This window comes from Diadema antillarum, unplaced genomic scaffold, assembly GCF_040938485.1.
Source record: "Diadema antillarum isolate AM-2024a unplaced genomic scaffold, OU_Dant_1.0 scf00000063, whole genome shotgun sequence".
Lineage (NCBI taxonomy): Eukaryota > Metazoa > Echinodermata > Echinoidea > Diadematoida > Diadematidae > Diadema > Diadema antillarum.
The window spans coordinates 5,259,260-5,282,286 of NW_027270952.1; the positions used below are offsets into that span (position 1 = coordinate 5,259,260).

At 39.1% G+C, this 23,027-nt stretch overlaps 1 protein-coding gene across 1 annotated transcript in view; it reads right to left on the reverse strand.

Annotated features, from left to right (window-relative positions):
* Nucleotides 1–2,725: 2,725 nt before the first annotated feature.
* LOC139716281 (beta-1,3-glucan-binding protein-like) overlaps nucleotides 2,726–23,027 on the reverse strand; it is a 29,660-nt gene continuing 9,358 nt past the window's right edge. The window contains exons 4-14 of the mRNA XM_071627847.1: nucleotides 21,841–21,885; nucleotides 18,481–18,666; nucleotides 13,804–13,949; nucleotides 12,759–12,833; nucleotides 10,868–10,928; nucleotides 9,828–10,010; nucleotides 8,951–9,028; nucleotides 7,135–7,252; nucleotides 6,500–6,574; nucleotides 5,485–5,626; nucleotides 2,726–3,651 (exon numbers count right to left, since the gene is read on the reverse strand). Coding sequence (XP_071483948.1) covers nucleotides 3,409–3,651; nucleotides 5,485–5,626; nucleotides 6,500–6,574; nucleotides 7,135–7,252; nucleotides 8,951–9,028; nucleotides 9,828–10,010; nucleotides 10,868–10,928; nucleotides 12,759–12,833; nucleotides 13,804–13,949; nucleotides 18,481–18,666; nucleotides 21,841–21,885 — 1,352 coding nt within the window. The 3' untranslated portion in view covers nucleotides 2,726–3,408. The remainder of the gene's footprint in view (nucleotides 3,652–5,484; nucleotides 5,627–6,499; nucleotides 6,575–7,134; nucleotides 7,253–8,950; nucleotides 9,029–9,827; nucleotides 10,011–10,867; nucleotides 10,929–12,758; nucleotides 12,834–13,803; nucleotides 13,950–18,480; nucleotides 18,667–21,840; nucleotides 21,886–23,027) is intronic.

Sequence of the window (23,027 nt, forward strand, 5' to 3'; positions counted from 1 at the left end):
ATGATTGTGATGATGATAATGATGTTAATGGTAATGATATCAGCATTAGAACACAACAATGGAAAGTCATTATTCATGCTAAGATTGTGTATGTCCCTTGGTACAGATAATAATATTAGGAAGAGATATCATAGCATCACAACAAATGTAAGTTTTCCTTGTAATGTCAGTATTTTTGATGTTGAAAATACACAGGTATTGAACAGCAGTGTGGACTGGCATAGTACAGTATGTCCCCCCCCCCCCCCCCCCAAAAAAAAAAAAAAAAAAAAATCAAATTTAAAAAAAAAAATCGGATTTCCACATTTATAATTTGCAATATTGATAAAGTGTCTCAATGTTATTTCATGGTCTAAAAAATACATCATCATACCAACTCTGTATATTTTGCAGAAAACCCCATTCATTTTGCTTAAGTGGTCACAGAGAAATGTGGATCATTGGAAAGCATGTCTTGAGTCTGTTTCTTCCAAGTTTAGCACTCGGACGTTCTTGGAACTGCATGAATGGACAGAACTTTGAGGGAAGGGATTCGTGACATGCTCTACAAATATTCTTATTTTCCTTGCCCACTGAAGCAAATCAGATGGGGTTTTCTGTAAGATGTGGGTAATAAGTTATAATTTCATACCCTGAAATTGTATTTGGATTGATTCACTGTATTTAAAGTTATCATTGCGAAGGATCCCGTTGTATTTCTTTTTAGGGGGGACATATTATGGTATAGTAAGAGGGTGAAAAATTGAAGTAAGTATATGTTGCATAATGAAAGAATAATGTGTGCTGACATAGTGTGTATGTATCAGGTATGTTATCAACTTCAAGGCAAGGTGATTGTGTGTATGTATCAGGTATGTTATCAACTTCAAGGCAAGGTACTCACATTGAATCAAGCAGAATTTAAGGCCTCTATCATGAAGAGAAGCTATTCCTGTCAGTCCACTCCACCCCACCCCAACACACAAAAAAGAAATTATAAAATAGCTTACTAAATAAAGAGAGAAATACATATCAAAATCTCTCTTTTTTGTCTTCTGTACAGTAAGGCTCTGAAGAGTTGAAATGTGACTCAAAATGTGTTTTAAAGGGAAATTCCCTTCTCACCAACTCTGGCACTAATTTCTACTCTACTTATTTTATTTATTTTTCAGTAGTCTTGCATTTTGTATACAGTCTAGAAGAAACCCTTTAATGAAAGTCTGATGTCCAGCTACCTGTAACAGTCTTCTTTTTCTTAGAGGTACTAGTCTACTGTAGTATTCACCTTGTCAATGTAATGTATACAGGGTTTATTTATGTCATGTTGAAACAAAAGATGGTTGATACAATTGTATGTGCAAGCAGGTCTTTGCATATTTGAATCAATGCACATAGAGAAATATAGTATTTACGAACATACATTATATTGTGAGTGTTATCAAAGCTAATTCGCATATAATTATACTAAATTTCACAACACATTGTCATGTGTTATGAGTTGTTATTATGTCTCTGAGAGTTCATATGGGTACACAAGTGTGTGAAGGTGTGATACATACAGCAAATCTGAATACACATACAGTGGAAACTCAGTATAACGAGATCCCTGGGACCAAGACAATTTGTTCTCTATATTGGATATTTTGATGTTAGAAATGAAAAGTGGCGGATATTTTTTCTTTATTTTTTGTTTAAACAATATAAACAAAAAGAAACAAATTGGGGTGGGGTGTATGCGCCCCCCCCCCCCCCCTTTAATTTTGTCAAGGTGCACCCTCCCAGAAGTCCTGGATCCGCCCCTGGTCCATGAACAATACAAAGGAAATTAATTCATTGGGACTGGAGAAATTAGTTTGTGATATCAGGTATTTTGTTTTATCAGATCTCTTTATATTAAGTTTCCACTGTACCAGTATATGATGAGTCTGTGTATTTTATATCGATTATGTTGAGACTGACATTTTCACCCGTGGAGGAGGAGAGAAATAAGCAAAGGGCTGAGCGACAGAGAAAAGGGAAGGGTGAAAATGAGAGGTAGTTGAGGGTCAAAGAGGATAAGGGGGTGGATGAGGAGGAGGAGGAGGGAAAAGGGAGTAAAGGGAGGGGAATAGGAGAAACGGGAGAGGGAGGAAAATGAGGGGGAGATGAAGATAAGGAGAGAAGGAATAGGAAGAGAGTTGGAGAGGAGAAGAAAGAGAAGGGAAGGATTAAGGAGAGTTGGGAGGAGGGGGAGAAGAAGGGAAGGAGTAAGGGGAAATTTGGTGAAGGGGGGAAGAAAGGGATAAGGAGAATGTTGGGGAGAAGGAGGAGGAATTAGTTTGGGAGGAAAAGGAGGGGAGGATAAGGGGAGGAGGAGGATGAGGTGGAACGGAATGAGGAGAGAGGAGGAGGAGGAGAAGAAGAAGAAAAGGAATAATGGGAGAGTCAAGAAGGGGAAGGAGAAGGAGGAAATATATAAGGAGAGTCAAGGGGGGATGGAGGAAAGGAATAATGGAAGAATTGAGGAGGAGGAGGAGGAGGAGGGAGGAGGAAAAATAAAGAGAGAATAATGGGAGAGTCAAGGAGGGGAAGGAGGAAGGGAAGAAGGTGAGAAGAGAAGCAAGGGAACGGGGTACAAGGAAGAAAGAAGAGGGAAAGATAAATGATTCCTAAAAGTAGAAAATAAGATTTTGATAAGTACCTTTTCTTGGACACTATAATGCAATGAACAGTAGACAAAAACGGAAGTGTTCGTATATTTCTCAATAATACATTTAATATACCAGTAACGCACGATCTCAATTTCAGTGCATTGAATATGCTTAAAATATAATACCACTTATAAGGGTATTTGTTTTACAATATATATCTAAGCTGAACACAAACCGTTTAACAACCGACACAGGCAAACGAGAACAAGCAAAGTAAAGAAGAAACAGTCAAAGAAATTGAATAGATGGAAATTAGCCGCTGCTTACTACTGAATGGATCAGTATTTAAGATGACAGAAGAAATATGTTCATATTTCTATAATTGTTGGCATTATACAGTAACACTAAAAGTACTGCCACAGTAATGCATCAGCCCTTAAATAATGGACCTTAATACCTCATAGAGACCATGCATGTTGGATGGACAGAAGATACAACAAACGTTGACACAGCATAAAGACGAAAATAGCCAGATGAAGACGAATATTATTTCTGCATTCTTTTAAGAAAAAAAAACAAAACGACGAATCCACCATTTACACACCAATTACCGCAGGGGAAAATAAAAGAACAAACGCTTACAACCGAACTATGATGTTGCATGTCGTTTTAAATATGCAACTAATACATTAAAGGAAGAGTCATGCACAATATAAGATAGAAGTGGATGTATGTTTCTCGTGAAAATGGTGACCAAAGAATTCATAAGCAGGCCTCGGAGTGCCGTCCTGCGGCGGAGTTAACGGTCTCGAAGGTGGTAGGTGGTGTAATCGTTGGCGTACACCTTGATGTAGTTGACCTGCATGGCTGCATCCTCTCCGTTGTTGGTATCGGGGTTCCAGGTTGGGTACCAGGCGTCCTTCGCTAGATAAAAATCCTTGGAGGCAGTTGGGGATGTGTTGAGCCATGGCTTCGCGGTGCCTTGTAATCCGTCGGCGAAATAGTTGACGCCACCAACGGCCACATTTAGAATGATGTAGAACTACAAAGAGAGCAACAGATCGGGATTGTGTTATTAAACGCTTCTGCGACAGCCAACAAAACGACATTTTTTTTTTTTTTTTGGTACTAGCACCCCGACATGATTCGCATGTGCACTTTATTCTAACTGAACCACAAGCAACGGCCTAGTTTATGCGATAGCAAACGACAACAGCCACATCGGAGCGATGGAACGCAGTGAATAGTGCAGCTTACGATTTAATGATTGTTGAATGTCGATAGTGGCACTGAGCTGCAAAATTTTTGTAATACTGGATTGAATACTGATATATGAATATGCTCGATCACCATCTTCAAAAGCAGCTTTCGACTCCTGATGCCTTAAACAAAGAAGAAACAATTTGTTGAACCCTTCTACTTTTGACAAATATCGTTAGCGAGTATCACTTAGTGTCAGAACTGTAGAAATTAGGAGTTAATGCCAAATTAGGAGTTAATGCCAAATTAGAACTTAATGCTAAATTAGAACTTAATGCCAATTACCGACATATTATTGGTGTCTGATCACTCAGTCCAAGTAGATGTTTTCTTTTGTGTTCTGTACACTTCCAAATTAATTTGGGGTGAAATCATATGCATATAGAATTTATCTCATGTTGAGATCCCAACGTGTATTTTCGAAATGAGGTCAAAATGTGCCTGAGCGTTCGATCGCAGCAGAGTTTTCATCAAGATTCCGCAAGGATCGAAAGCTCCGACCTGTTTTGACCCCATTCATTCCACCGACTCACCACTGCTGAATAAGCAGTTTTCGAATGGATACACCCTCACAGCATCTCTCTCACAAATTGCCACATTAATGCATTTGATTTTGTTGTCTTAATGTACCTAAAACGGCAGTGCTCACTAAAACTACACCTTTACTGCTCAACTATAGTTCTACTATATAGTTGTATAGTTACATGTATTTATAAAAGAATGAGATCAACAGCAGAAAGATTGTCCATTATGAATACACAAAAAATCATCTGTGCCGTTGCTTGATCGCAAATTCCCAACACTATAATTGTATCTCTTTTCAACTCATTCACCTGTACGAAAGTATAACATCGGTATGAAAGTGACAACTCTGAAGGTTGATGGATTTGATGACATTCACTTTTTATCAATATGCAGAAAGAGCAAACGCAATAAAATAAGAATGGTATTTTGATAGGCAATTTTAGAGTCATGGACGCTATCTAGGCTACAAGGCATCGTCTTATAACAGTAGGGAGCTTTAGATTTGCGACGATTGCGTTGAGAGTTCTTCTTTCTTCATGCGTCGTATTGCAAAGCAGCTTTTAAATAGATTTCGCGATGACGTAGACTATATTAGTAAAATGGCGCCAACGTTGTCTCTCGTTCGTTCATAATGACATTAAGTAGCTCTCCGCGTCGTGAATTTGAGCGGTCGCTATAAAAATGGCCCAGAAACGATGTGAAGCTCAGACGACGCGAGATCGATTTCGCTGAGTAGTCTTGCGCATCCCCATGAGCAAGCGCAGATTTTTTGTTTTTTCCTGTACGTCCTCGTCGCAAATCTGACGCTCCCTTTGTTCTGTATTTGCACTGTATTTGATTTTGACTGGAATAAATGCTTGGTGAAAAGGTGTTAAAACTTAAACCTTTTATTTTGCTCTATAACCTCTAATAAGTTTTGACAAAAACTTTATTCTTGTTTATTTCATCTGTCCAAATCAACCAAAGCTTGAATAAGAATTTTTCGTGGAGTATGTTGATTGCGTTATCATAATGTGTTTCAGAATGTTTAAATGCCTTGCCATCCATTATTTCTTTGGTTTATTATGCCTTTCCCTCAACTCTTACGTACCTCCTGGTCGAACGGTGTCAACTTATTCGGGGAGTTGGCCCACGGGTTTTCAATGCCGGGTGCCTCGGTACCAAAATCACCCAAATCCCAAAACCCTGTTGGTGGGTTCACTGTGAGAATGAGATCGTCGTCAATGTAAAATCTGGAAACGGAAGATTGAAACAAAAAAAAAAAGATGGTTGAGCAGGAAGAAAAAAATTCGAGTGGTCAGTAACTGCTTATGATTGCAAGTGTTCATAAAATTGCACAACACAACACATGTCTTCTTTCATTTTTGCTCTCTGCAATTGACACAGCGCCAGAGAAAATGTAACACACCAGATGGAATTGGGTATTATCCGAGATCCCCTTTGTAAGGGGTGATCATTTCGCACTGATAATAATGACAAGAAGAATTCAGATGTATTGACAAGGAGCTGTATCATTTTACAAATGTAGTTGTTGTTTCATTCACGAAGCCTATTCATTCATTCATTCATTCATTCATTCATTCATTCATTCGTTCGTTCGTTCATTCGTTCATTCGTTCATTCATTATAAATGATTTAATGGACATATGATACTTTCTTTAGAAATTGAATGGTCTAGTTTGAAGGAATTTATTCCGTTATTTATTCATAAACGAGATAATCCATATAATTTCAATGTCAGCTTTCCGACATTCCTCACAAAGATGGGCGCGACGGTACAAGGGTTTCCTTTATTTAGAAATATAGCGATACATCACATGAATGAAATGTTTATCAGATGATTATATTATGTCACAATTAATATGATTGTTTGACTATAATAGATACATTGTAATTTCCTGTCACCTTTTTTTTTATGACACACTTCTTATATGGATGAAATCAGGATTGTACAAAATATGTGGGTTTGTTTCAAAAGTAGCAGGTATTTGATAGATAGATGCGATATACGTCATCTGTTATTTGCAACACGCCTAAAAGAGAAAAGAATATATGAAAAATAAATCAGACATCATACCCATATGCATTATGGTCAATCAACTTACTTCAGATCAGATGGAGTCCAGTCCAAAACAAACTTGTGGAAACTGTTTCCAAACGTTTCGCCATCGGCAAGATTTCTGAAACAAACGAAACAATAACAAGGATGGTAATGACGATTATGATAATGATAGTAAAATACCTATAATAGATGGTGGTACTAATAATGATCACGCTGTTATCATTATCACCATCACCATTGTTATTATTATTAGTAGTAGTCGTATTACTAAACTACTACTACTACTACTGCTACAGTTCACGTCTACGGGGCGAAAGTATATACAGTTTGTAGAGATAATATCACATTATGTGAGTTATGTAACAGTATACAAGGATACCTCGGTAAGAATGCGTATTTCAAGAGTTCTCTTCAATGGGTTCCTCAAATTCAGTGTATTTCAAGAGTGTGAGTAGCCTTGCAAACGCTGATGTGGCCATTCCCACCTCCTACCATAGTATATGATTTATCATTGACATCTGTCTTTAATCATCAAAATCAATGGTGTTATTATTAGTAATCGCAATCAATATTGCTAGTATACAAGTAGTTATCACAGTCAACATTTTGTTGCTATATAGTGATCACAGTCAACATTGTTAATATCATCATCGTAATCGTAAGTATAAGAAAGCTCACTTGGTTGCGTGGGTCTTTGGGTAGCCATTGTACGGCCAAAAGGGTCCCCAGTGCATCGTGGAACCCACCTGATCCACGCCCACTGATGTACCAGTTGCATCACGAAGATCAGTATTACCTGTCATGTGGACGAGAATAAGAGAGATATGGAAAACAAAGTCATAAAATGTGCCATTATGATGGCAATACAAAATTCAAATTTTGAGCTGCAGTACTGATAGTTCCTACAAGTGGTCGGAGGATTCACATGACAGTACACGCCATATTGAAGTATAAAGTAAATAATCAAAGTATACTCTCTAAAAAAAAATCGAGTGAAAATTTTCACTCTTTAAGGATTGAATACAAAAATGAGTGAATTTAGAGTGAAATTGGAGTGAATTTTTAGTGAAAATGTTCATTTTCACTCGTTTTTGAGTGACGTCAAGGATCACTCCAAAATCTACGAGTGATCCCTGAGGTCACTCCAAAATGAGTGAAAATGAAAATTTTCACTCGAAATTCACTTCAATTTCACTCTAAATTCACTCTTTTTTTTGTATTCACTCCTTCAAGAGTGAATATTTTCACTCGATTTTTTTAGAGAGATCATGCAATAATATAATCAAGCAGAACAGAAACTGTTTGCTTTGAATAAAAACATAAGACGACACGAAATAAGGCAAGTCATGGAATTTTGCATTTCCAGTATCAGAGTTTTAACGAAACAGTGAGCATAAATTCATAATCGTATATGTACACAGATTAGCTGGCGTAAAGACAATATTATGCACTCACAGACATCTTTTAAGCTTGCTCATGATCACCTCTGCTATAAGTGAATCTCCTTCTTCATCTAACTAAACAAAATCCATGATAAGGCTTCAAACAAAATTTAAACGGTTTCAAAGCAATAACTTTGAAACTATATAGAGAGGGGCTTTTAGTTTTTGGATCATCTGCAAAACTAATGAATATCATTGTCTTTAACATCGCTAAATTAACAGAACAGTGGGAGAACTGTGAAGCAATGACATTATCCCTTTATTAGATTTGGATATATTGATTTCATTACTGTTTCACGAAGTCTTTATAAAGTTGATATTCCATAACTTTCTGGGGTTGCTTGTCTGATTCCAATAAGCTTTTATCGTCACATCTTTTTAATTTCTTCGTATAATATAGGAAAGTCACCCGAGTGTGACACGCATTATCATTGTATAATGATGTTGTCTGGACACTGAATCATTTTGGATCAACACTTTCGGAGGAATGGGTGATACAAAAAGAAGTAGCAGCGAAGACGCTGTGGTGCTCTCTCAGCGTTCATTTGTTGCTCATGAACTGGCACCGTGTGTTATGTTAGCCACATGTTGCTAAGAACTGTAGAACCTCCACGCCAGATAAATTGGGAATTGGAACCTGGACTTCGTGGATGAATCTGCCATTGTCAAATACAATACAAGAATGCGGTATGAGTGTCTTCCTTGTGAGAAGAAAAGCGATGAGCAATCCATCGGAGGCTTAATTCATTCATTTAACTATCTGTTTAATGATTTTTTTTTCCGTAAACAAAGTAAGCGCACATCTTCACTGATGATTACGCATTTTGTTCATAATCTTTGTATAGGCGACCCCCTGTTATAAGTAAGTCCTGCAGTTTTCTTTCGTTATATCGAAATTCCGTTACAGCCGAAGAGTAAGGTGTATAAAGATAACCTATGTAGATGATACTTTGGGGACCTGAATTTTTACTTTGTTGTAATGAGAATTTCGTTTTAACCGTTTTTGTTCTAGCTAGTGCACTGGACTCTGGTCTATACTGTGGAAGTCTCACCTCGGGCCTCCACCAGATCAATCTCTCCCGAGGCGGGCCACTCGCCGTAGGCACCATGCTTAGGGAGCAACCAGATAGCTGCGAATGAAAGGTTCACAGAAAAGTTGTTTTTGTGACTGTACATTTGTCAAAGACTCAGACTTTGTCAACTACATTTAATTACTTGATCTTAAGATGGCGTTCCAATGTATTTCGTACACGGATTTATTACCATTTCTTTTAGCATATATGCAGCCATGCATCGTTGGGGGCTACGCCCGTCAGCAGCTTGCCAGTGTGGTGCACCAGAACAGACTGCTCAACACATCTTGAGTGAGTGCCCTGATCTCCGCCCTCCTGACAACATGGACCTGACACACCCTACTCCACAGACTGTAACTTGGCTACAACAATTGAGGGACATTACTTAGCTGCTGCTGCCTCATAAGCAAGAAGAAGAAGCATATATGAGACGGGCTGCAGACAGGAGGGGTCAACGGTAATCAATTCAATTCGGTTTTCTTTCACATCTCTTTAAGAATGTACACTGAACAAACAGATTAGAAACAGAATACGAATTGGACGGTAGTTGAGCTAGGAAAACAGTAAAAGAAAAATATGGCGGATATGGCGGATATGACGGAATGAGAAAAAGGTCAGTGACCTATCAGAGGTCAAAGTCATGGGCCTGCGGATATGAACTGCAGTTTACACATTCGGACGATAACATTTGTACAACTTACAAAAATAAAAAACACATAATGTTCATGTAGACATACAGAATTTGGGAAAGAGGCAAATGAACTGAAAACATGGCAGGATGAATGATAATAGCAAAGATCAAGTAGGAAGAGTGCACGCAGTAATAATCAGAGATCCACGTGAGAAGCTGATATACCTGGCCAGATCCAGTCCCCAGTAGGCATCTTAGCCTGTACTTCAAGTCGTCCGTATTTAAAGGAGAAGGAGTCCACAGTCCTGATGCGAGCAGATTGGATGGGATTGAGATAGTTATTCCCATTGCCAACCCGTTCACAACCATACCAGGCGTTCCCTGTGCATAGGTTAGCCGGTGATGCACCTGTGTGTTGGATACAACCAATCATCACCTTAGTACCTGGCAATAGTGCTTTAATGGTACAAGTATTACCGGTATGCTACCTTCACACCATGTTCCCGGCGGCCACGGTCAATGTTTCACGCCACCATGGACAAAACGCAACAAAACGTGACCAGGCCGTAACAGGCGGTAACTAAACTCTGACGCTGTCCGCAGTGGGGCGAGAGGGAAATAGTTTGTGACCTAGCCAGACACCGTGAGAATGGCGTCTGATAGCTACGTGTTCATTGGAGTGAGGACTGGACTCTGAGGGGGGGGGGGGGGGGGGTGGGAGGAAGAAGAATGATGATTCCCCCCCCCCCCCCCTGCCCACGGCGCGCTACGTACGTTTCGGCAAACTGGACTGTTGTGGCCGCCAAGCTCCGTAGTGTAAACATATAGCATAACAATACATTTGCAAAATTTGAAAGTGCAAAGTTGTTGGGGTTTTTTTAAGAGAGATTACGGCAGAAAAAACACGAACAACGACAATAACAACATCAATGATAAATGGTTTTTTTTTTTAAATCACTAAAATTTGGTAATGAATTCATTGTGTCTGGACAACAAAAAAAAAAACTATTGTCGACATATGCCACAATCGATGGATGGATTAAAGTCCTAAAGGACCTATCTTTCCTCTTCCGCTGCAATTCTATATTTGCAGTGCAAGTGGATTACGAAAGCTCTAAATGTAAATACACGAAGACATGCTGAGACTTGCAATAGGAATAATTCAAGCCCAGAACTTTGATATGATCATGATCATGAGTGGACGCTCATGTTTAGGAACACGGAGCTCCTTCCATAATTTCCTGCTCTTTCAATCTTATACTCACCCCAAAGACTCAATGTTCCCCAAGTCAAGTAACCCTCTCCAAAGTTATCTTCCGTCAGGGTCTGGCAAAATGTAAAAAAGAACAGCAAACAATTTTAACATTATGGACCAGAGAAACAATTCAGATAGTGTGGTAGTGTACGATGATACCCGAATGTTAACTGTGCTTTTCGTTCAGATGAGTAAATTGTTATATTCAAGAAGGGATTTAGGAAGATAATACATGACATTGTCTTCCAGTCTGGTGGTAACATAAATGCAAAGTAAAAGCGAGAGAATAGACAGGATTCAACTTACAATGACTCACAAAACTGTTCCTGACTATGAGAGTAAGCGTACGTACTGTATAGGGCTTATCAACAAAGCCTTAGCAAAATGTATGATTACAATCTGTTGATATTGTGCACTTAAAGGCCAATCTATGCGACGAGGAATAGGGGAGATTTTGGCACAGCCTGTGCGGTTGCTGGTCCTTATTCGTTCGTTATTCCTAAGGTACGTTATTCTGAAGGTTCATTAGTCCGAAAAAAAAAGAGATGTTAATACAGTTTGTGCAGGTACTGTTCTTTATTCCGAAGGTTCATTGTTCTGCAACGTTCTGAAGGTTCGTTATTCCGAGGTACGTCATAATCCGAAAACGAAATAAAGTACGTAATTCTGAAGGTCCGTTAGTACACACCTTCTTTTCATTTTCGGATAGCGAACCTTCGGAATAATGAATCCTATTTCATTTTCGGATTAAAACACACACACACACACACACACACATGGGTACATTGTTTAGAAAATTGTGTGTTTTGGAATAACGAACATTCGGAATAACGAACCTTTGGAATAATGAACATCACCCATTTGTGCTACCTGTGAGTCATTGAACCCATTCGTTACGATCGCCACCGTGTTCGTACACGACAATTAAATAAAACTTGCAGCAGGTTTTTGGCTTCTTTGTTTGCTTAGGTTTTTTTTTTATGGAACCAATGAAATGAGAGCAGCACGACATCAAAGAATGTGGAAGAAGTTGTCACATGAACGAGTAATACCCCTATTCCACAGAATATCATATCTTTTTTTCCTCATAGGTCATTCGTCGGAAGGAAAGTTGCCGCCCACCGAAGTGTATCGGGTGACAGTCTGATGAATCCAACTCGTGTTGGTCATCGATCAGGTCAGTATCAGACACGCCTTCCGACGAGTGACCGATGAGAAAAAAAAATTTCTGTGGTATAGGGGCATTAGTTACGCCAGTGTGAATGTACACCCCCATACACAACGTCCTACATACAATGTGGATAACAAGTTTTGGTCACATGATTGACATCCGTTCCATAAAAATATTTGTTGCCAAACACAGAAAACCGTGGTGTTACAAAATTACAAACTTCTCAATCATAGAGGATGTGTGAAGGTCTCGAGCATAGACGATATGACAGTTATGAGACCAAATTATTTATAGGTGCGTCAAGTTAAACAGCAGGTCAAGTACAATGTATAGCGTTTCTCCTACTTGACGCCATCATCTATTACTGCTCAATGTCATTGTTTGACTGCAATAAACGCATAAAGACGAGTGCCTTGATAGCTTACGTTCTCCAAGACCTATGTGACCGATGATAATAGATTTGTTTTCAAAAGGGAAGACACATTATCAAGTAATGTCATTTTTCTTCTCTTTCTTTTTTTGTCTACTCTGTCTTCGAGTTGGACAGAAGCAGAAAGGGGGGAAAAAAGGTTTATGAGTTATAGTCAACGGAATCATGTTGACTATTAAAGAGTTTTCAAGGGACTTGTTGAGGGTGATGAGTGATGATCATGTCAATCCACGTGACATTGGTGCACAGTCCGATCATAAAGTCAGTGGGGAGGAGGGGGCTGGCCGATGTTGGACCTACCGGCTTCAAAAATAAGACGCCATCTCGAACGTAGCTGTTTGATCGATTGTTTGTGTAGTACTCGAATTCCCAGTTCTGTGAAAGATAACAGACAGGATTGGATGAATACAATAGGTTATGATTGATAGGCTCTTACGAGTACCCCTTTCACACACTCATCATCATTATGTCTTTAGTACTCCTTGCAGAACGTATCGCAATGACAAAGTTTAAATTAGGTCGTATGTATTCAGATCCTTCTGTACACATCAGCAACGGTAGAGGATCGAAAACATTGCCTACATCATTGTAATCACTCTTGTTCTAACTCCTCATTGGCTAACGCAATTCTTCCTAAAGTTGAGAATTTCCCCACAATTCCGTGGCTCAGAGGGTACTAATGCCACTGATCTCAGTAACTGATGGTCAGAAACATGCGACTGGTAAACTTTAACAACACTGAGGGCGCCGTTTAAAGAGAAAAGGCAAATTGAGTTAGTCAGTAGGTCCTACTCGTCTTGTGTCAGTTTATTGTATCGTGGGAAAGTGATAAAGATTTGTCTATTAAAAAACAAGTTTATCTCTTTGATTATAATGATAACGTAAAATTTGATTATCACTTAGGTTTATGACTATAACGGTAGTTAAACAGCAAGATGCAGAAATGTTTATCATTGTTGATTTAAGTGTGATATGCCGTTAATTTCCTAATTATGCACACCCCTCTTCTTCGCTTTCTTTTTACTTTTCTCTCCCTATCTTCCTTTCTTTCTTTTTTACTTCCTCTCTCTCTCCATCTCTCCCTCCCTTTCTCTCCCCCTCTTTTTCTTTCTTTATTATATTGTTTTGTTGTGTACATTTCATCAATGGCACGCAATTCAGCTTCTGGGCTCCTACGTACCATTCTTGTTTTTACGAAATAAACCAATATCAATCTCTCTCTCTCTCCTTCCCTCTCTCTCTCTCTCTCTCTCTCTCTGTCTGTCTACCTCTCTCTTTTTTTGTCCCAATGCCAAGAACTAGTTCTTAATAGACAAGAATGAAGAAAAAGATGATAATGACTTACTCCACCTCCCCCAGCCGTGATTTCGTGTTCCCAGATATCGAGGTTGAAATCGTCGAACTGCTCGTTGAAGATGAGACCATCGCAGGGGGCCGTGTTCATGTCACATGACGCGTCACATGGGTAGGCGCTGCACTGGAGTGGAGTGGCTGTTGAGAAAAGACAGTCATCATCGTAGTGTAATCAGCTGTCTCACACATTTAACATTTTTTACATTAAAAAAAAATCAACACAAACCATGGAGTTACCATAGTTATCATGAACTGAGCACACACAAGCTCTGAAAACGACAGGCTATGAGGTAATTCAAAGTAGGTCTATAAAGAAATTCTTTTAATGACCATAGAAGTAACAACCTGGAAGTTATTCATTGTCGTGGAAGGAGCAACGTAAGTGGGAAGAGAAAAATAATATGATAATTCAACGTGTCTGTCTGTATGTGCATTTCATTGATACTTCCACCACGTAGATATCCAGATTTTGTGTGAGCTGCGTAATATATTTTACCAGTTGTGGCCATGATATAACTTTTCAGTGGGGGAGACCGGCAGGTTTGACGACATGGAGTGAGAATTCCAGAGCGCATATTAATATCATAACCTATGTTACTTTCGCTTATTTCTCACAAAAGGTACATTGGGTGTGCAGCACCCCCTCAAGATCATTTATAGAGATCATTTGATTTGAAAAATTGGAGCGTCTGCATATACTAAGATTGCTATTCTTTTTCCACAAAAAAAAAAGCCCATTAAAGGGTTCGTGATTTCGATTCCCTCTCTTCAAAGCTTCTCTTTGTTCTCACTTGTCTTCCTTTTCCTTTTCTATTGGAGCAAGTTTTGGTTTGCAGAGGACATTTTGAAGTTTGGTTTTTTTTTCGCGAAATACTCGTTTCAAAGAATTGAGTGAAAAAATGAAACTGTAAGAAAGATAAAGAGAGAGGGGGTACAGAAGAGAGGGACCACTGACAAGAATAGTGTGATGTTTTAAGGACAAACAAATCCACGTCCTCTTTCGGTCTTTGCCACAAACGAAAAGACAAAAAAAGTTTACTCGCACTCTTTCATTACTTTGTAATTCTATTTCATTGAACAAAAGTCAAAATGCCACATTTCCCTGTAGACAAATAGGCATTCATTGCTTTGTACATGACAGAACTTTCCAGTACTGTAGTTTTCGTATCTTTTTCCTGGTTGTACAACTCTTTTCCGGAAGATCGAGACAAATAAACAGATCATTTTATTTATCGCGTCACGCTCTCAAAAGCATCGTCTAAATCCGACCTCGTTACTTTTGCCAACAAGTAGCTATTAAAGAAAACAGTTCGGCTTGTCCCAAACTTTTCGTTAGCAGCTGTTTGGGACACGGAAAAGCAGACTCTCTTCTCAACTATCTTTTGTTGTTGCTATTTTTATGACCATTTTCAAAACGAACGGTATATAACAAGTCTCCTTCCACAAAAGAGAAAACCTTCTGTAAGGGAGCATACCATTACGATTTTAACATTATAGGCCCAGATCGTTATCAAACAAATGTGTAATTACAGTAGCTCTTTAATATCAGGCTTAGCTAATAATGTCATTTGAGTTACAACTTTATAGTCTAACAAAGTCATAACCATAAAAAAAAGATATGGCAAAACAGGCTGCTTATCAGACGGTAATTTGCACTTCAGAATGAATAGTCAATACGGTGTTTATGACGATAATGACCACCCTTTGAGATATAAAAGGTGATTTAACAAAACGTGTATGAATTGGCCCATTTTATCTACGTTTGTATTACGATAAGATCTCTAAAACTGGCGAGTCATGATGAGTTGAGATCTGAGAGTTCGTAAAGCACGACATTATATTTTATTAAGTTTATTTTTGGTTAAAACAAAAGAAATTAAAAGAAAATTGGGGTTGCATGCATCCCTTCAATTTTGCAAAGGCACCTCCCCTTTGCGGAGTTCCTGGATCCGCCCTGGTGTGTGTGTGTGTGTGTGTGTGTGTGTGTGTGTGTGTGTGTGTGTGTGTGTGTGTGTGCGTGTGTGCCTTCAAATGCTCGACTGTTTTAATTTCGTTATTACGATTTATTTCTAGTGTAAACCAAGAAAGCAGGTCAATGATTGTAATATTATTTCCCCTGCATGCCTTCTGAAAGAGACATGTCAAGTGCTCTTTAATTTTGCGAGAAGCTTGAAAATATGTTGATTTTTTTATACCTTGTTAATATCGTTCTACACAATATGTAAAATTACAAGCTGCATTAATTTTCTCATCCAGCAATGACTGCTCAGACACTTCAAAAAATTCATAACTTTCGAACTGATTGCCAAGTTTTCCTCACTTATGAGAGAATGTAAATTAAGGAATTAATGAAATATTAATGATTATTGACGTAATTTGATTAGTTACTCAGATATTAATTGTTTACTTAATCTAATTATTAATTTGATATTAACTATTTACTTAATTTGATTTATCAATAAACTTATACATAACTAAATAAAAATAAATGTTCGAAGCGGAGAAGTCAGGGAGGCATGACATAGGGCTTACAATGCTACAACAACACTAAATTCAGGGAAATGATAATAATAAAACTCCTGCTTATCAGAATGATGAGGAGCCAGTAGAAAACAAAAATTAAACAAACCAACCAGACGAAAAGTCAATACGCGCTGCAAAGCATCATGGGACAATCGTGACGTCTCCTGGCCAACCACTGCACACAAAGAGCGATCGAATGATAATGTCCTAAGTTTGTCTTTTCCAACCGCTGCCACATACAAGTACCAGGATAAGTACCACCCCCTCCCCCTCCCAAAGTAAAAATCGAAAGTCGCTCTTTCCTGGTTTTGTATTGTTTTGTGCGTATTTGTGTTGTTATGTTTGTGACAGGAATATCTCCCAGGAATAATCTGATCCAGAGGCAGGTCATTACAGCTAGATAAGACAGAGAAACGCTACAGCATACGGAGTATCGTTAAGGGGCAATCATTTCATAAAGGTTTTATCCCGTTTGAGAAGTCATAATGTTTTGATGGCATATTACTTGAACTGATTATGACTTAATAAAGTTGATTCAATTTGATCAGGTTTGTGCAGTTGGTTAAATTTTCCAAAGTAATCAATTCAACTGATGGGGTTTTATATTGGATTTGGTTCTATCATACTAGGTCGAAGGTGTTGGTAAATTGTGGGTTTTGGTTTTGGTGTTGTTGATGTTGTTGTTGATGTTGTTATTTTGTTTTGTTTGTTTGTTTGTTTGTTTGTTCGGGTTTTTTCGGTCAAGACTCACAATTTTTTTTTTTTTGTTAGCTTCATTACCGTGTCGACGTATGAGGTTAACGTGATCAAACAGTTTCAGATAAAAACAACAGCAACGAAACAGGACGCATAGATACTCTACCACGATACGTCCACGTGACTCGTAGACACAGGGAGGTGGCCCTGGTACACACGTTCCCTGTCATGTGGACACGTTATTGTTCGGACAACGGAGGAGCGCTTCGCTGCCACCAAGGAGCTGTGTTTGAAGCTCCTTGCTGCCACCAATGCTGCACACTCTATCAATTTCTTTCAGCTTCCAGTCATGAATAATGACTTAAGAAGAATACGACAACTGAATGGGTTCGTCTATTGGCCTTTCAATAATGGCAGCTCCTGTTGTGAAATATGCTTTGAAACTTGAAATACAAATATATACCGTCATCACATTACTGAATGAATGATTCATATACCTCAACACGAGTACATGACATTGTGTGCGAAGTGTTCAGTAGAGTGACAGGTGTGTGCAATATGAATATCAAGATGAAAACTTACCTCAGCGTTAAACTGTTTTAAATGAAAGCTGTGACTATGGAAGGAACATACTGCTGAGAAATTTGGGCAAATTTGGACAAATTGAATATGTCAATTTTGACCAGGTGGATTTTATCAGTGTGTATATGCGGGATGTCTTTTTAAGTGTTTGCTTTTTTTCGGAGGGGGTGAGGGTCAACAGAGAATTGAAAATACGCCTTCTTTCAAATTTAGCTGGGTAATGATTTTTTATCCAAATCAAGTAATCAAGGACAAAAAAGGCCTATTACAAGTGCACGGGAAGAGGAATTTAATATAGTATATCTTGCAGGTGGGTAAGAGCCTTTATGTATTTTCAATAAAGGTTAGTGTATAAACTACGATTAAGGTATTCATTGTTCTTCAGTAAGTGAGGGAAAAGGCAAAGATTTAAACACATCTTTGTACATCTAGAGACAATATATAACTTTGAAAGCTACAGTTCCAGGCGGGAGAAAAAAAAACACACTGTGACTGTGGAATGAAGTTTACACCTTTTTCTTCAGTTGAAATAAAGGGGGCAAAGCGACATGGGAGTTAACATGAAGTTTGTGCCTGGTATTTCAGCGGCAATCCAAACTTATAAGCAATATTTCCATTTTGCCCACGATTTGACGAAAGTGTCCCTTTTTTTCCAAACAATATGACCCGAATGTTCATTTATTGGAAATGCTGCCGATTGATAATCACAACGCTCTTGAGAAGAGCGGTGCCAACACTGTTCAGGCTACCCTGGAGATATATCGGATCACAGGAATGGTGTCATTACCACCACGGTTACTGAGTATACGGTCCCTTCGGTGATTGTTATTTCCTTGAAAAGAAGAGCCTTTCTAGCAACATTGCTTACCATTCTTTTCCCTGACTGCTAGGACCAGGGCGGTGACTGCGACCGCCGCCACTGAGAGCATGAAGACGACTCCAAGTAGAGTCAGGTACATCGTGAAGCTGCTCTCCGACTTCTTCTCCGGCACCAGATTACTCTCAGACATATTTATCGACTTCGACTTAGTGTCGTACGAACTCATCTTTGATTCTCTGTATTATTTCAGCGTCGTGCACAATAAATAACGATATCAAACAGGAAATCGGTACACTCGCGTGAATCCGACAACAGTCTTAGGCGGGATTCTTGCTTCAACCTCTTTATATGATATGGTACAATATCAGTGTTCTTCTGTTTCTTCCAAAAGAAGAATTAACAAGCCTCCTTGAAGTGTCCGACTCTATGGTTCTTCGCTCGTTTCGATGGTGTAAGATGAGATTAGAATAGCTGACTGTTTGACAACTGGCGAGAAAACAATCAGCTTATATCGATATCTTTGAGACAATGTGTCGCTGTCGCTCCAGTACCCATCCACGAGCATCACGACAGAAAAGGGGCGTGTCACAGCATACACATAATGTACCTACACACCTACCTTCACCCAGTGCACAGTAACGATTTGATTAACTCAAAATGCAAACTGAACAAGATAAGGACTGGTGTAGTTTCTCAATTAAGTATAATGGATTTTATGGCCTCCTTTTAGACTCAGGTCAAGCAAACAGAAACAAGGCAGGTTTTTCGGAAATATCAGATTCTGTGAAGGTTGATGAAGAACTTATTAAGTCAAGAGAAGCCGCCATTGATATCACATGTCATATTTTGAATAAATCTTTTATCTCCGTTCTTGGTCTCAAAGATATAATGGCCCCATCGCAATTGTTTATACTTGAATGGTAATTCAAGTGATGAATCTTCTTTCCCTCTGCTGACACACAGTTTTGTTGAGGTAGCACATCAAAGTTTGTCCTTATACGATCTACTTTTGGGGGTCACCCACATCCGGGTTTCGAAAGTGTAAAACCTCATTTTTCCATGCTCACACTTTCAGGATTAACAATACACCACAGCTACTTTGCCATTCCTTCCATCACGTTCCCTATCCCCCTGGGTGGACTAACTAAACCTCGCCTAAGTCGAAAAATTGCCTAAGTCGTTGAAATGTTAACTCAGATGGCTACAATTGGCTTAATTCTTGTGTAAGTCGATGGATATTCTCATGTCTCTTTGGATTAGATCAAGCCGAGTTTGACTGCAATTGCATCATTTTGTAATCATACAAACTATATAACCACAAACATACCAAAAATCACTCAGTTGACGGAGTTCAAGACCGTTTTTGTTTCAACCACATCGGAGTTCACGTGATTTGACAAGTTCACAACGTAAACAAAAGGCAAAAGAACGCGTGCGTGGCCATGATTCACCTACGTGACTCGTTTACACGTTTGCTATCATGTGCACGCGCGAATGTGCTCTAGATAGACAAGTTACTGGATAGGTAAACATTAAATTAAGACCGAGCGCTACGAAACGACTATACCCATATCCCTGCTGTCTATGAGCACACGTGGTAACATATCTATTGATGTATTTTTATGCCTTTACACATCAACATTTCGAACAATGGTTGATCCTGACAAATAGAAAACTGCTGGAAGCTTGCCCGACATTGCAACAAATAAGTGGATTCCAAGTAATGAACTGTGTTTAAGTGGAACTAGTGAAAAGAAACGGTAATTAAGGGGTTCCCAGGAAAATGTTATCATTGTAAATCGTAATACATTTTGTAATCAAAATTAGCCTGTTGTGAATGTATGCGTAGTCATACAACCTACGAGACATGCAGCCAACGAGAAAGACAAAAAGTAAAACAGGCCCGCTAGCTGAAATAGGTTTAACAGGCCAATGAGCTATATAGACACTAGGCAAAATTACAATGTCCACGAGCTGCATAAAGCCTCGTAGTGTCATGCCGAGCTCGTGGAACCTGTTTTTGTCTAGTCTCGAACCTTCGCGCTTTGTTCTCTTTGGCCCGAATTCACGAAGGTGGTACAAATGAAACCATGGTTTAAACCATGGACAAAAACCATGGAGCGCCAAGTGTCGCACGGAATATTTCGTTACGGAATTGGTTATTTCGTCAACAAAATGACCGTTTCGTTAACGAAATTATCATTTCGTGGACGAAGTGTTCATTTAGTTCCAAAATGTTGTCATTTCGTTACAAAATAATCATTTCATCGACGAAATGACTGATTTCGTAACGAAATATTCCATGCGACACTTGGCGCTCACGGTTTTTGTCCTTGGTTTAAACCATGGTTTCATTTGTACCACCTTCGTGAATTCGGGCCATTGTGTCTAGCTAGTGGACTTTATGACTCGTGAGCTGAATGTGGGCTCTATTCGACTCGTAGGCAGTATGACTCGTGGGTGTCGAACTCGTGAAGCGCACCCAAACGATTGGAATGACGTTTCAGGCAGTTTCTATAAGAGATGTAGGGAAATGAACGAAAAGGAACAACCTCGGTATATCACGAGACTCTTAAACCGAAGGTGTGGGTTCTGATCTTGCTCGATGTATGCATTGATCAATATTGAACACGCGATTTCAAATTTTCCTTACTTGCACGAACGGTTACCTGGAGAAAGCTTCGTAATGGTCTTGATGAAAGACCCTCCCCCCCCCCCCTCACATTGTTGGGTATGCTTAGATGCGCTCATCCCCTCCCTTCTAATACCCTATCTCAGAACTGCCAGAATTACTGAGCCCCCACCGACCCCATTCATACCATTTGCGTGCTTTCCACAAGCTTTTCCTGCCTTTGAGCAGGGAGGTGAGACTCAACTCCCTGCCATGAGATCCCCCTAATAATCTTTATCAATTACTATAATGCAATGCTTCTTCTTTGAGCTCTCATTCCAACTCCCTATCTCAAGGCAAGGGGGTGGGAACAAGGAGTCAATATTTCTACTTTTCAAACTGAAATAATCCTGAATGAGAAACAAGCTTTCAAAACTAGCAGGAATATTAAGCATTCCATCACGAGATTAACATTGAATAGACTTTTCTATGCTTTTTTTAAAGATATGTTATATTACCCCCTTCTCAGATTTATCAAGAGTCCAAAAAAGAAATATAGATTAAAAAACGCTGATTCATTAAAGAGATCTGGCTTTTTATTGTTTTATTTTGTCTTATTTTGTTTTTGTTTCTTGTTTAAGTTAAATCTCAGGCCCCTTCACGGTATTAAGGAATTTGCATGCGGTCCTTATGACCAAAGAGTGGGATGGGGGTCCCTTCTTTTTGCTATTCGAGTATTACCATGAATATTACTGCCTACTTAAGATTGTCGTAATTTTTCTAGAAGCGTTACTCACTATCCTCTTTCCTCAGGGCCATGACCAAGGCGATGACGGCCACGGCTGTGACAGCGAGCAGGAGGATGATACCAAGAAGTACCAAGTACATCGTCGAGCTGCTCTTCGATTTCACCTCTGGCACCAGATCGCTCTCCGATATCCCCATCGATTTCGACTTCGAGTCGTACGCGTTCATTTTTTTTTTCTTATCTCAGTCAGCGGGGTTTGCGATGAAAGTAAAATTGGCGACACAATTTGCAATCAGCGTCGTGAAAATCTTGCTCAGCGTTTTTATGTGATGTGATCACCAATGCTTTCATTCCAGAAGAAAACTGACGATTGTCATTGAAATGCCCTACTAAAGAAGCACTCGTCTCAGGTACATGGTGCGTGGTGGTTTTATATTGGAGAATCTCACTGTTTGACAAGCAAGGAGAAAACAGAATTTCACTTGTCAAAAAAAAAAACTCCTTACGATTCAGCGCAGTCATTCCACTACACGTCGTTGAGTGTTACGACAACAGAGGGGCGTGTCATGACATCTTCAACTACCACACCCACCCACATCCCCCAAACACACACACACACACACTCACACATCCACATTCAAACACACAAGCTATAGAATGCAAATTTGTCATAATGATATTGTAATGTTTATCAAGAAAGCACAATAGACATGATGGCCTCCTTTTGTACAGTCAACAATACAGACTTGTTCGGTTTGGGGGGTTTTATAGGTTTTTTGTGTGTTAATATTTGATGCTACTTATACGTTTACACCAGGTTATGATGACAGAAGCACTTGGCAATATTCCCAAAGAAACGTGATATAAGAGAAGTGCCCATAAGTATTTCTTCTTTCCCGCACAGTTAACAAAAAATCCCAAATATAGATTTGAAAAAAAAAACACCTTATCTAACATTGATCGATCCGCAATTGTGGCATTCGATGTAATGTCTCTTTACAAACGCTCAACTCTTACATGATTGTGACATCCTAGTGATGCTGATGAAATAGTATCCATAAACAAAAGTGCAGGGGATTTTTTCCTTCCTTTAAGAATTTCATAACTTACTTTGATAATCAAACTGGTATTCGCGTGAGAGAGGGGAGTTTAATATTCTTTTAAATATTGGGAGAAGGAGTGGGGACGACGGAGAGAGAGGAAAAGACTTTCGTCTTACATTGTTTACGTCACACG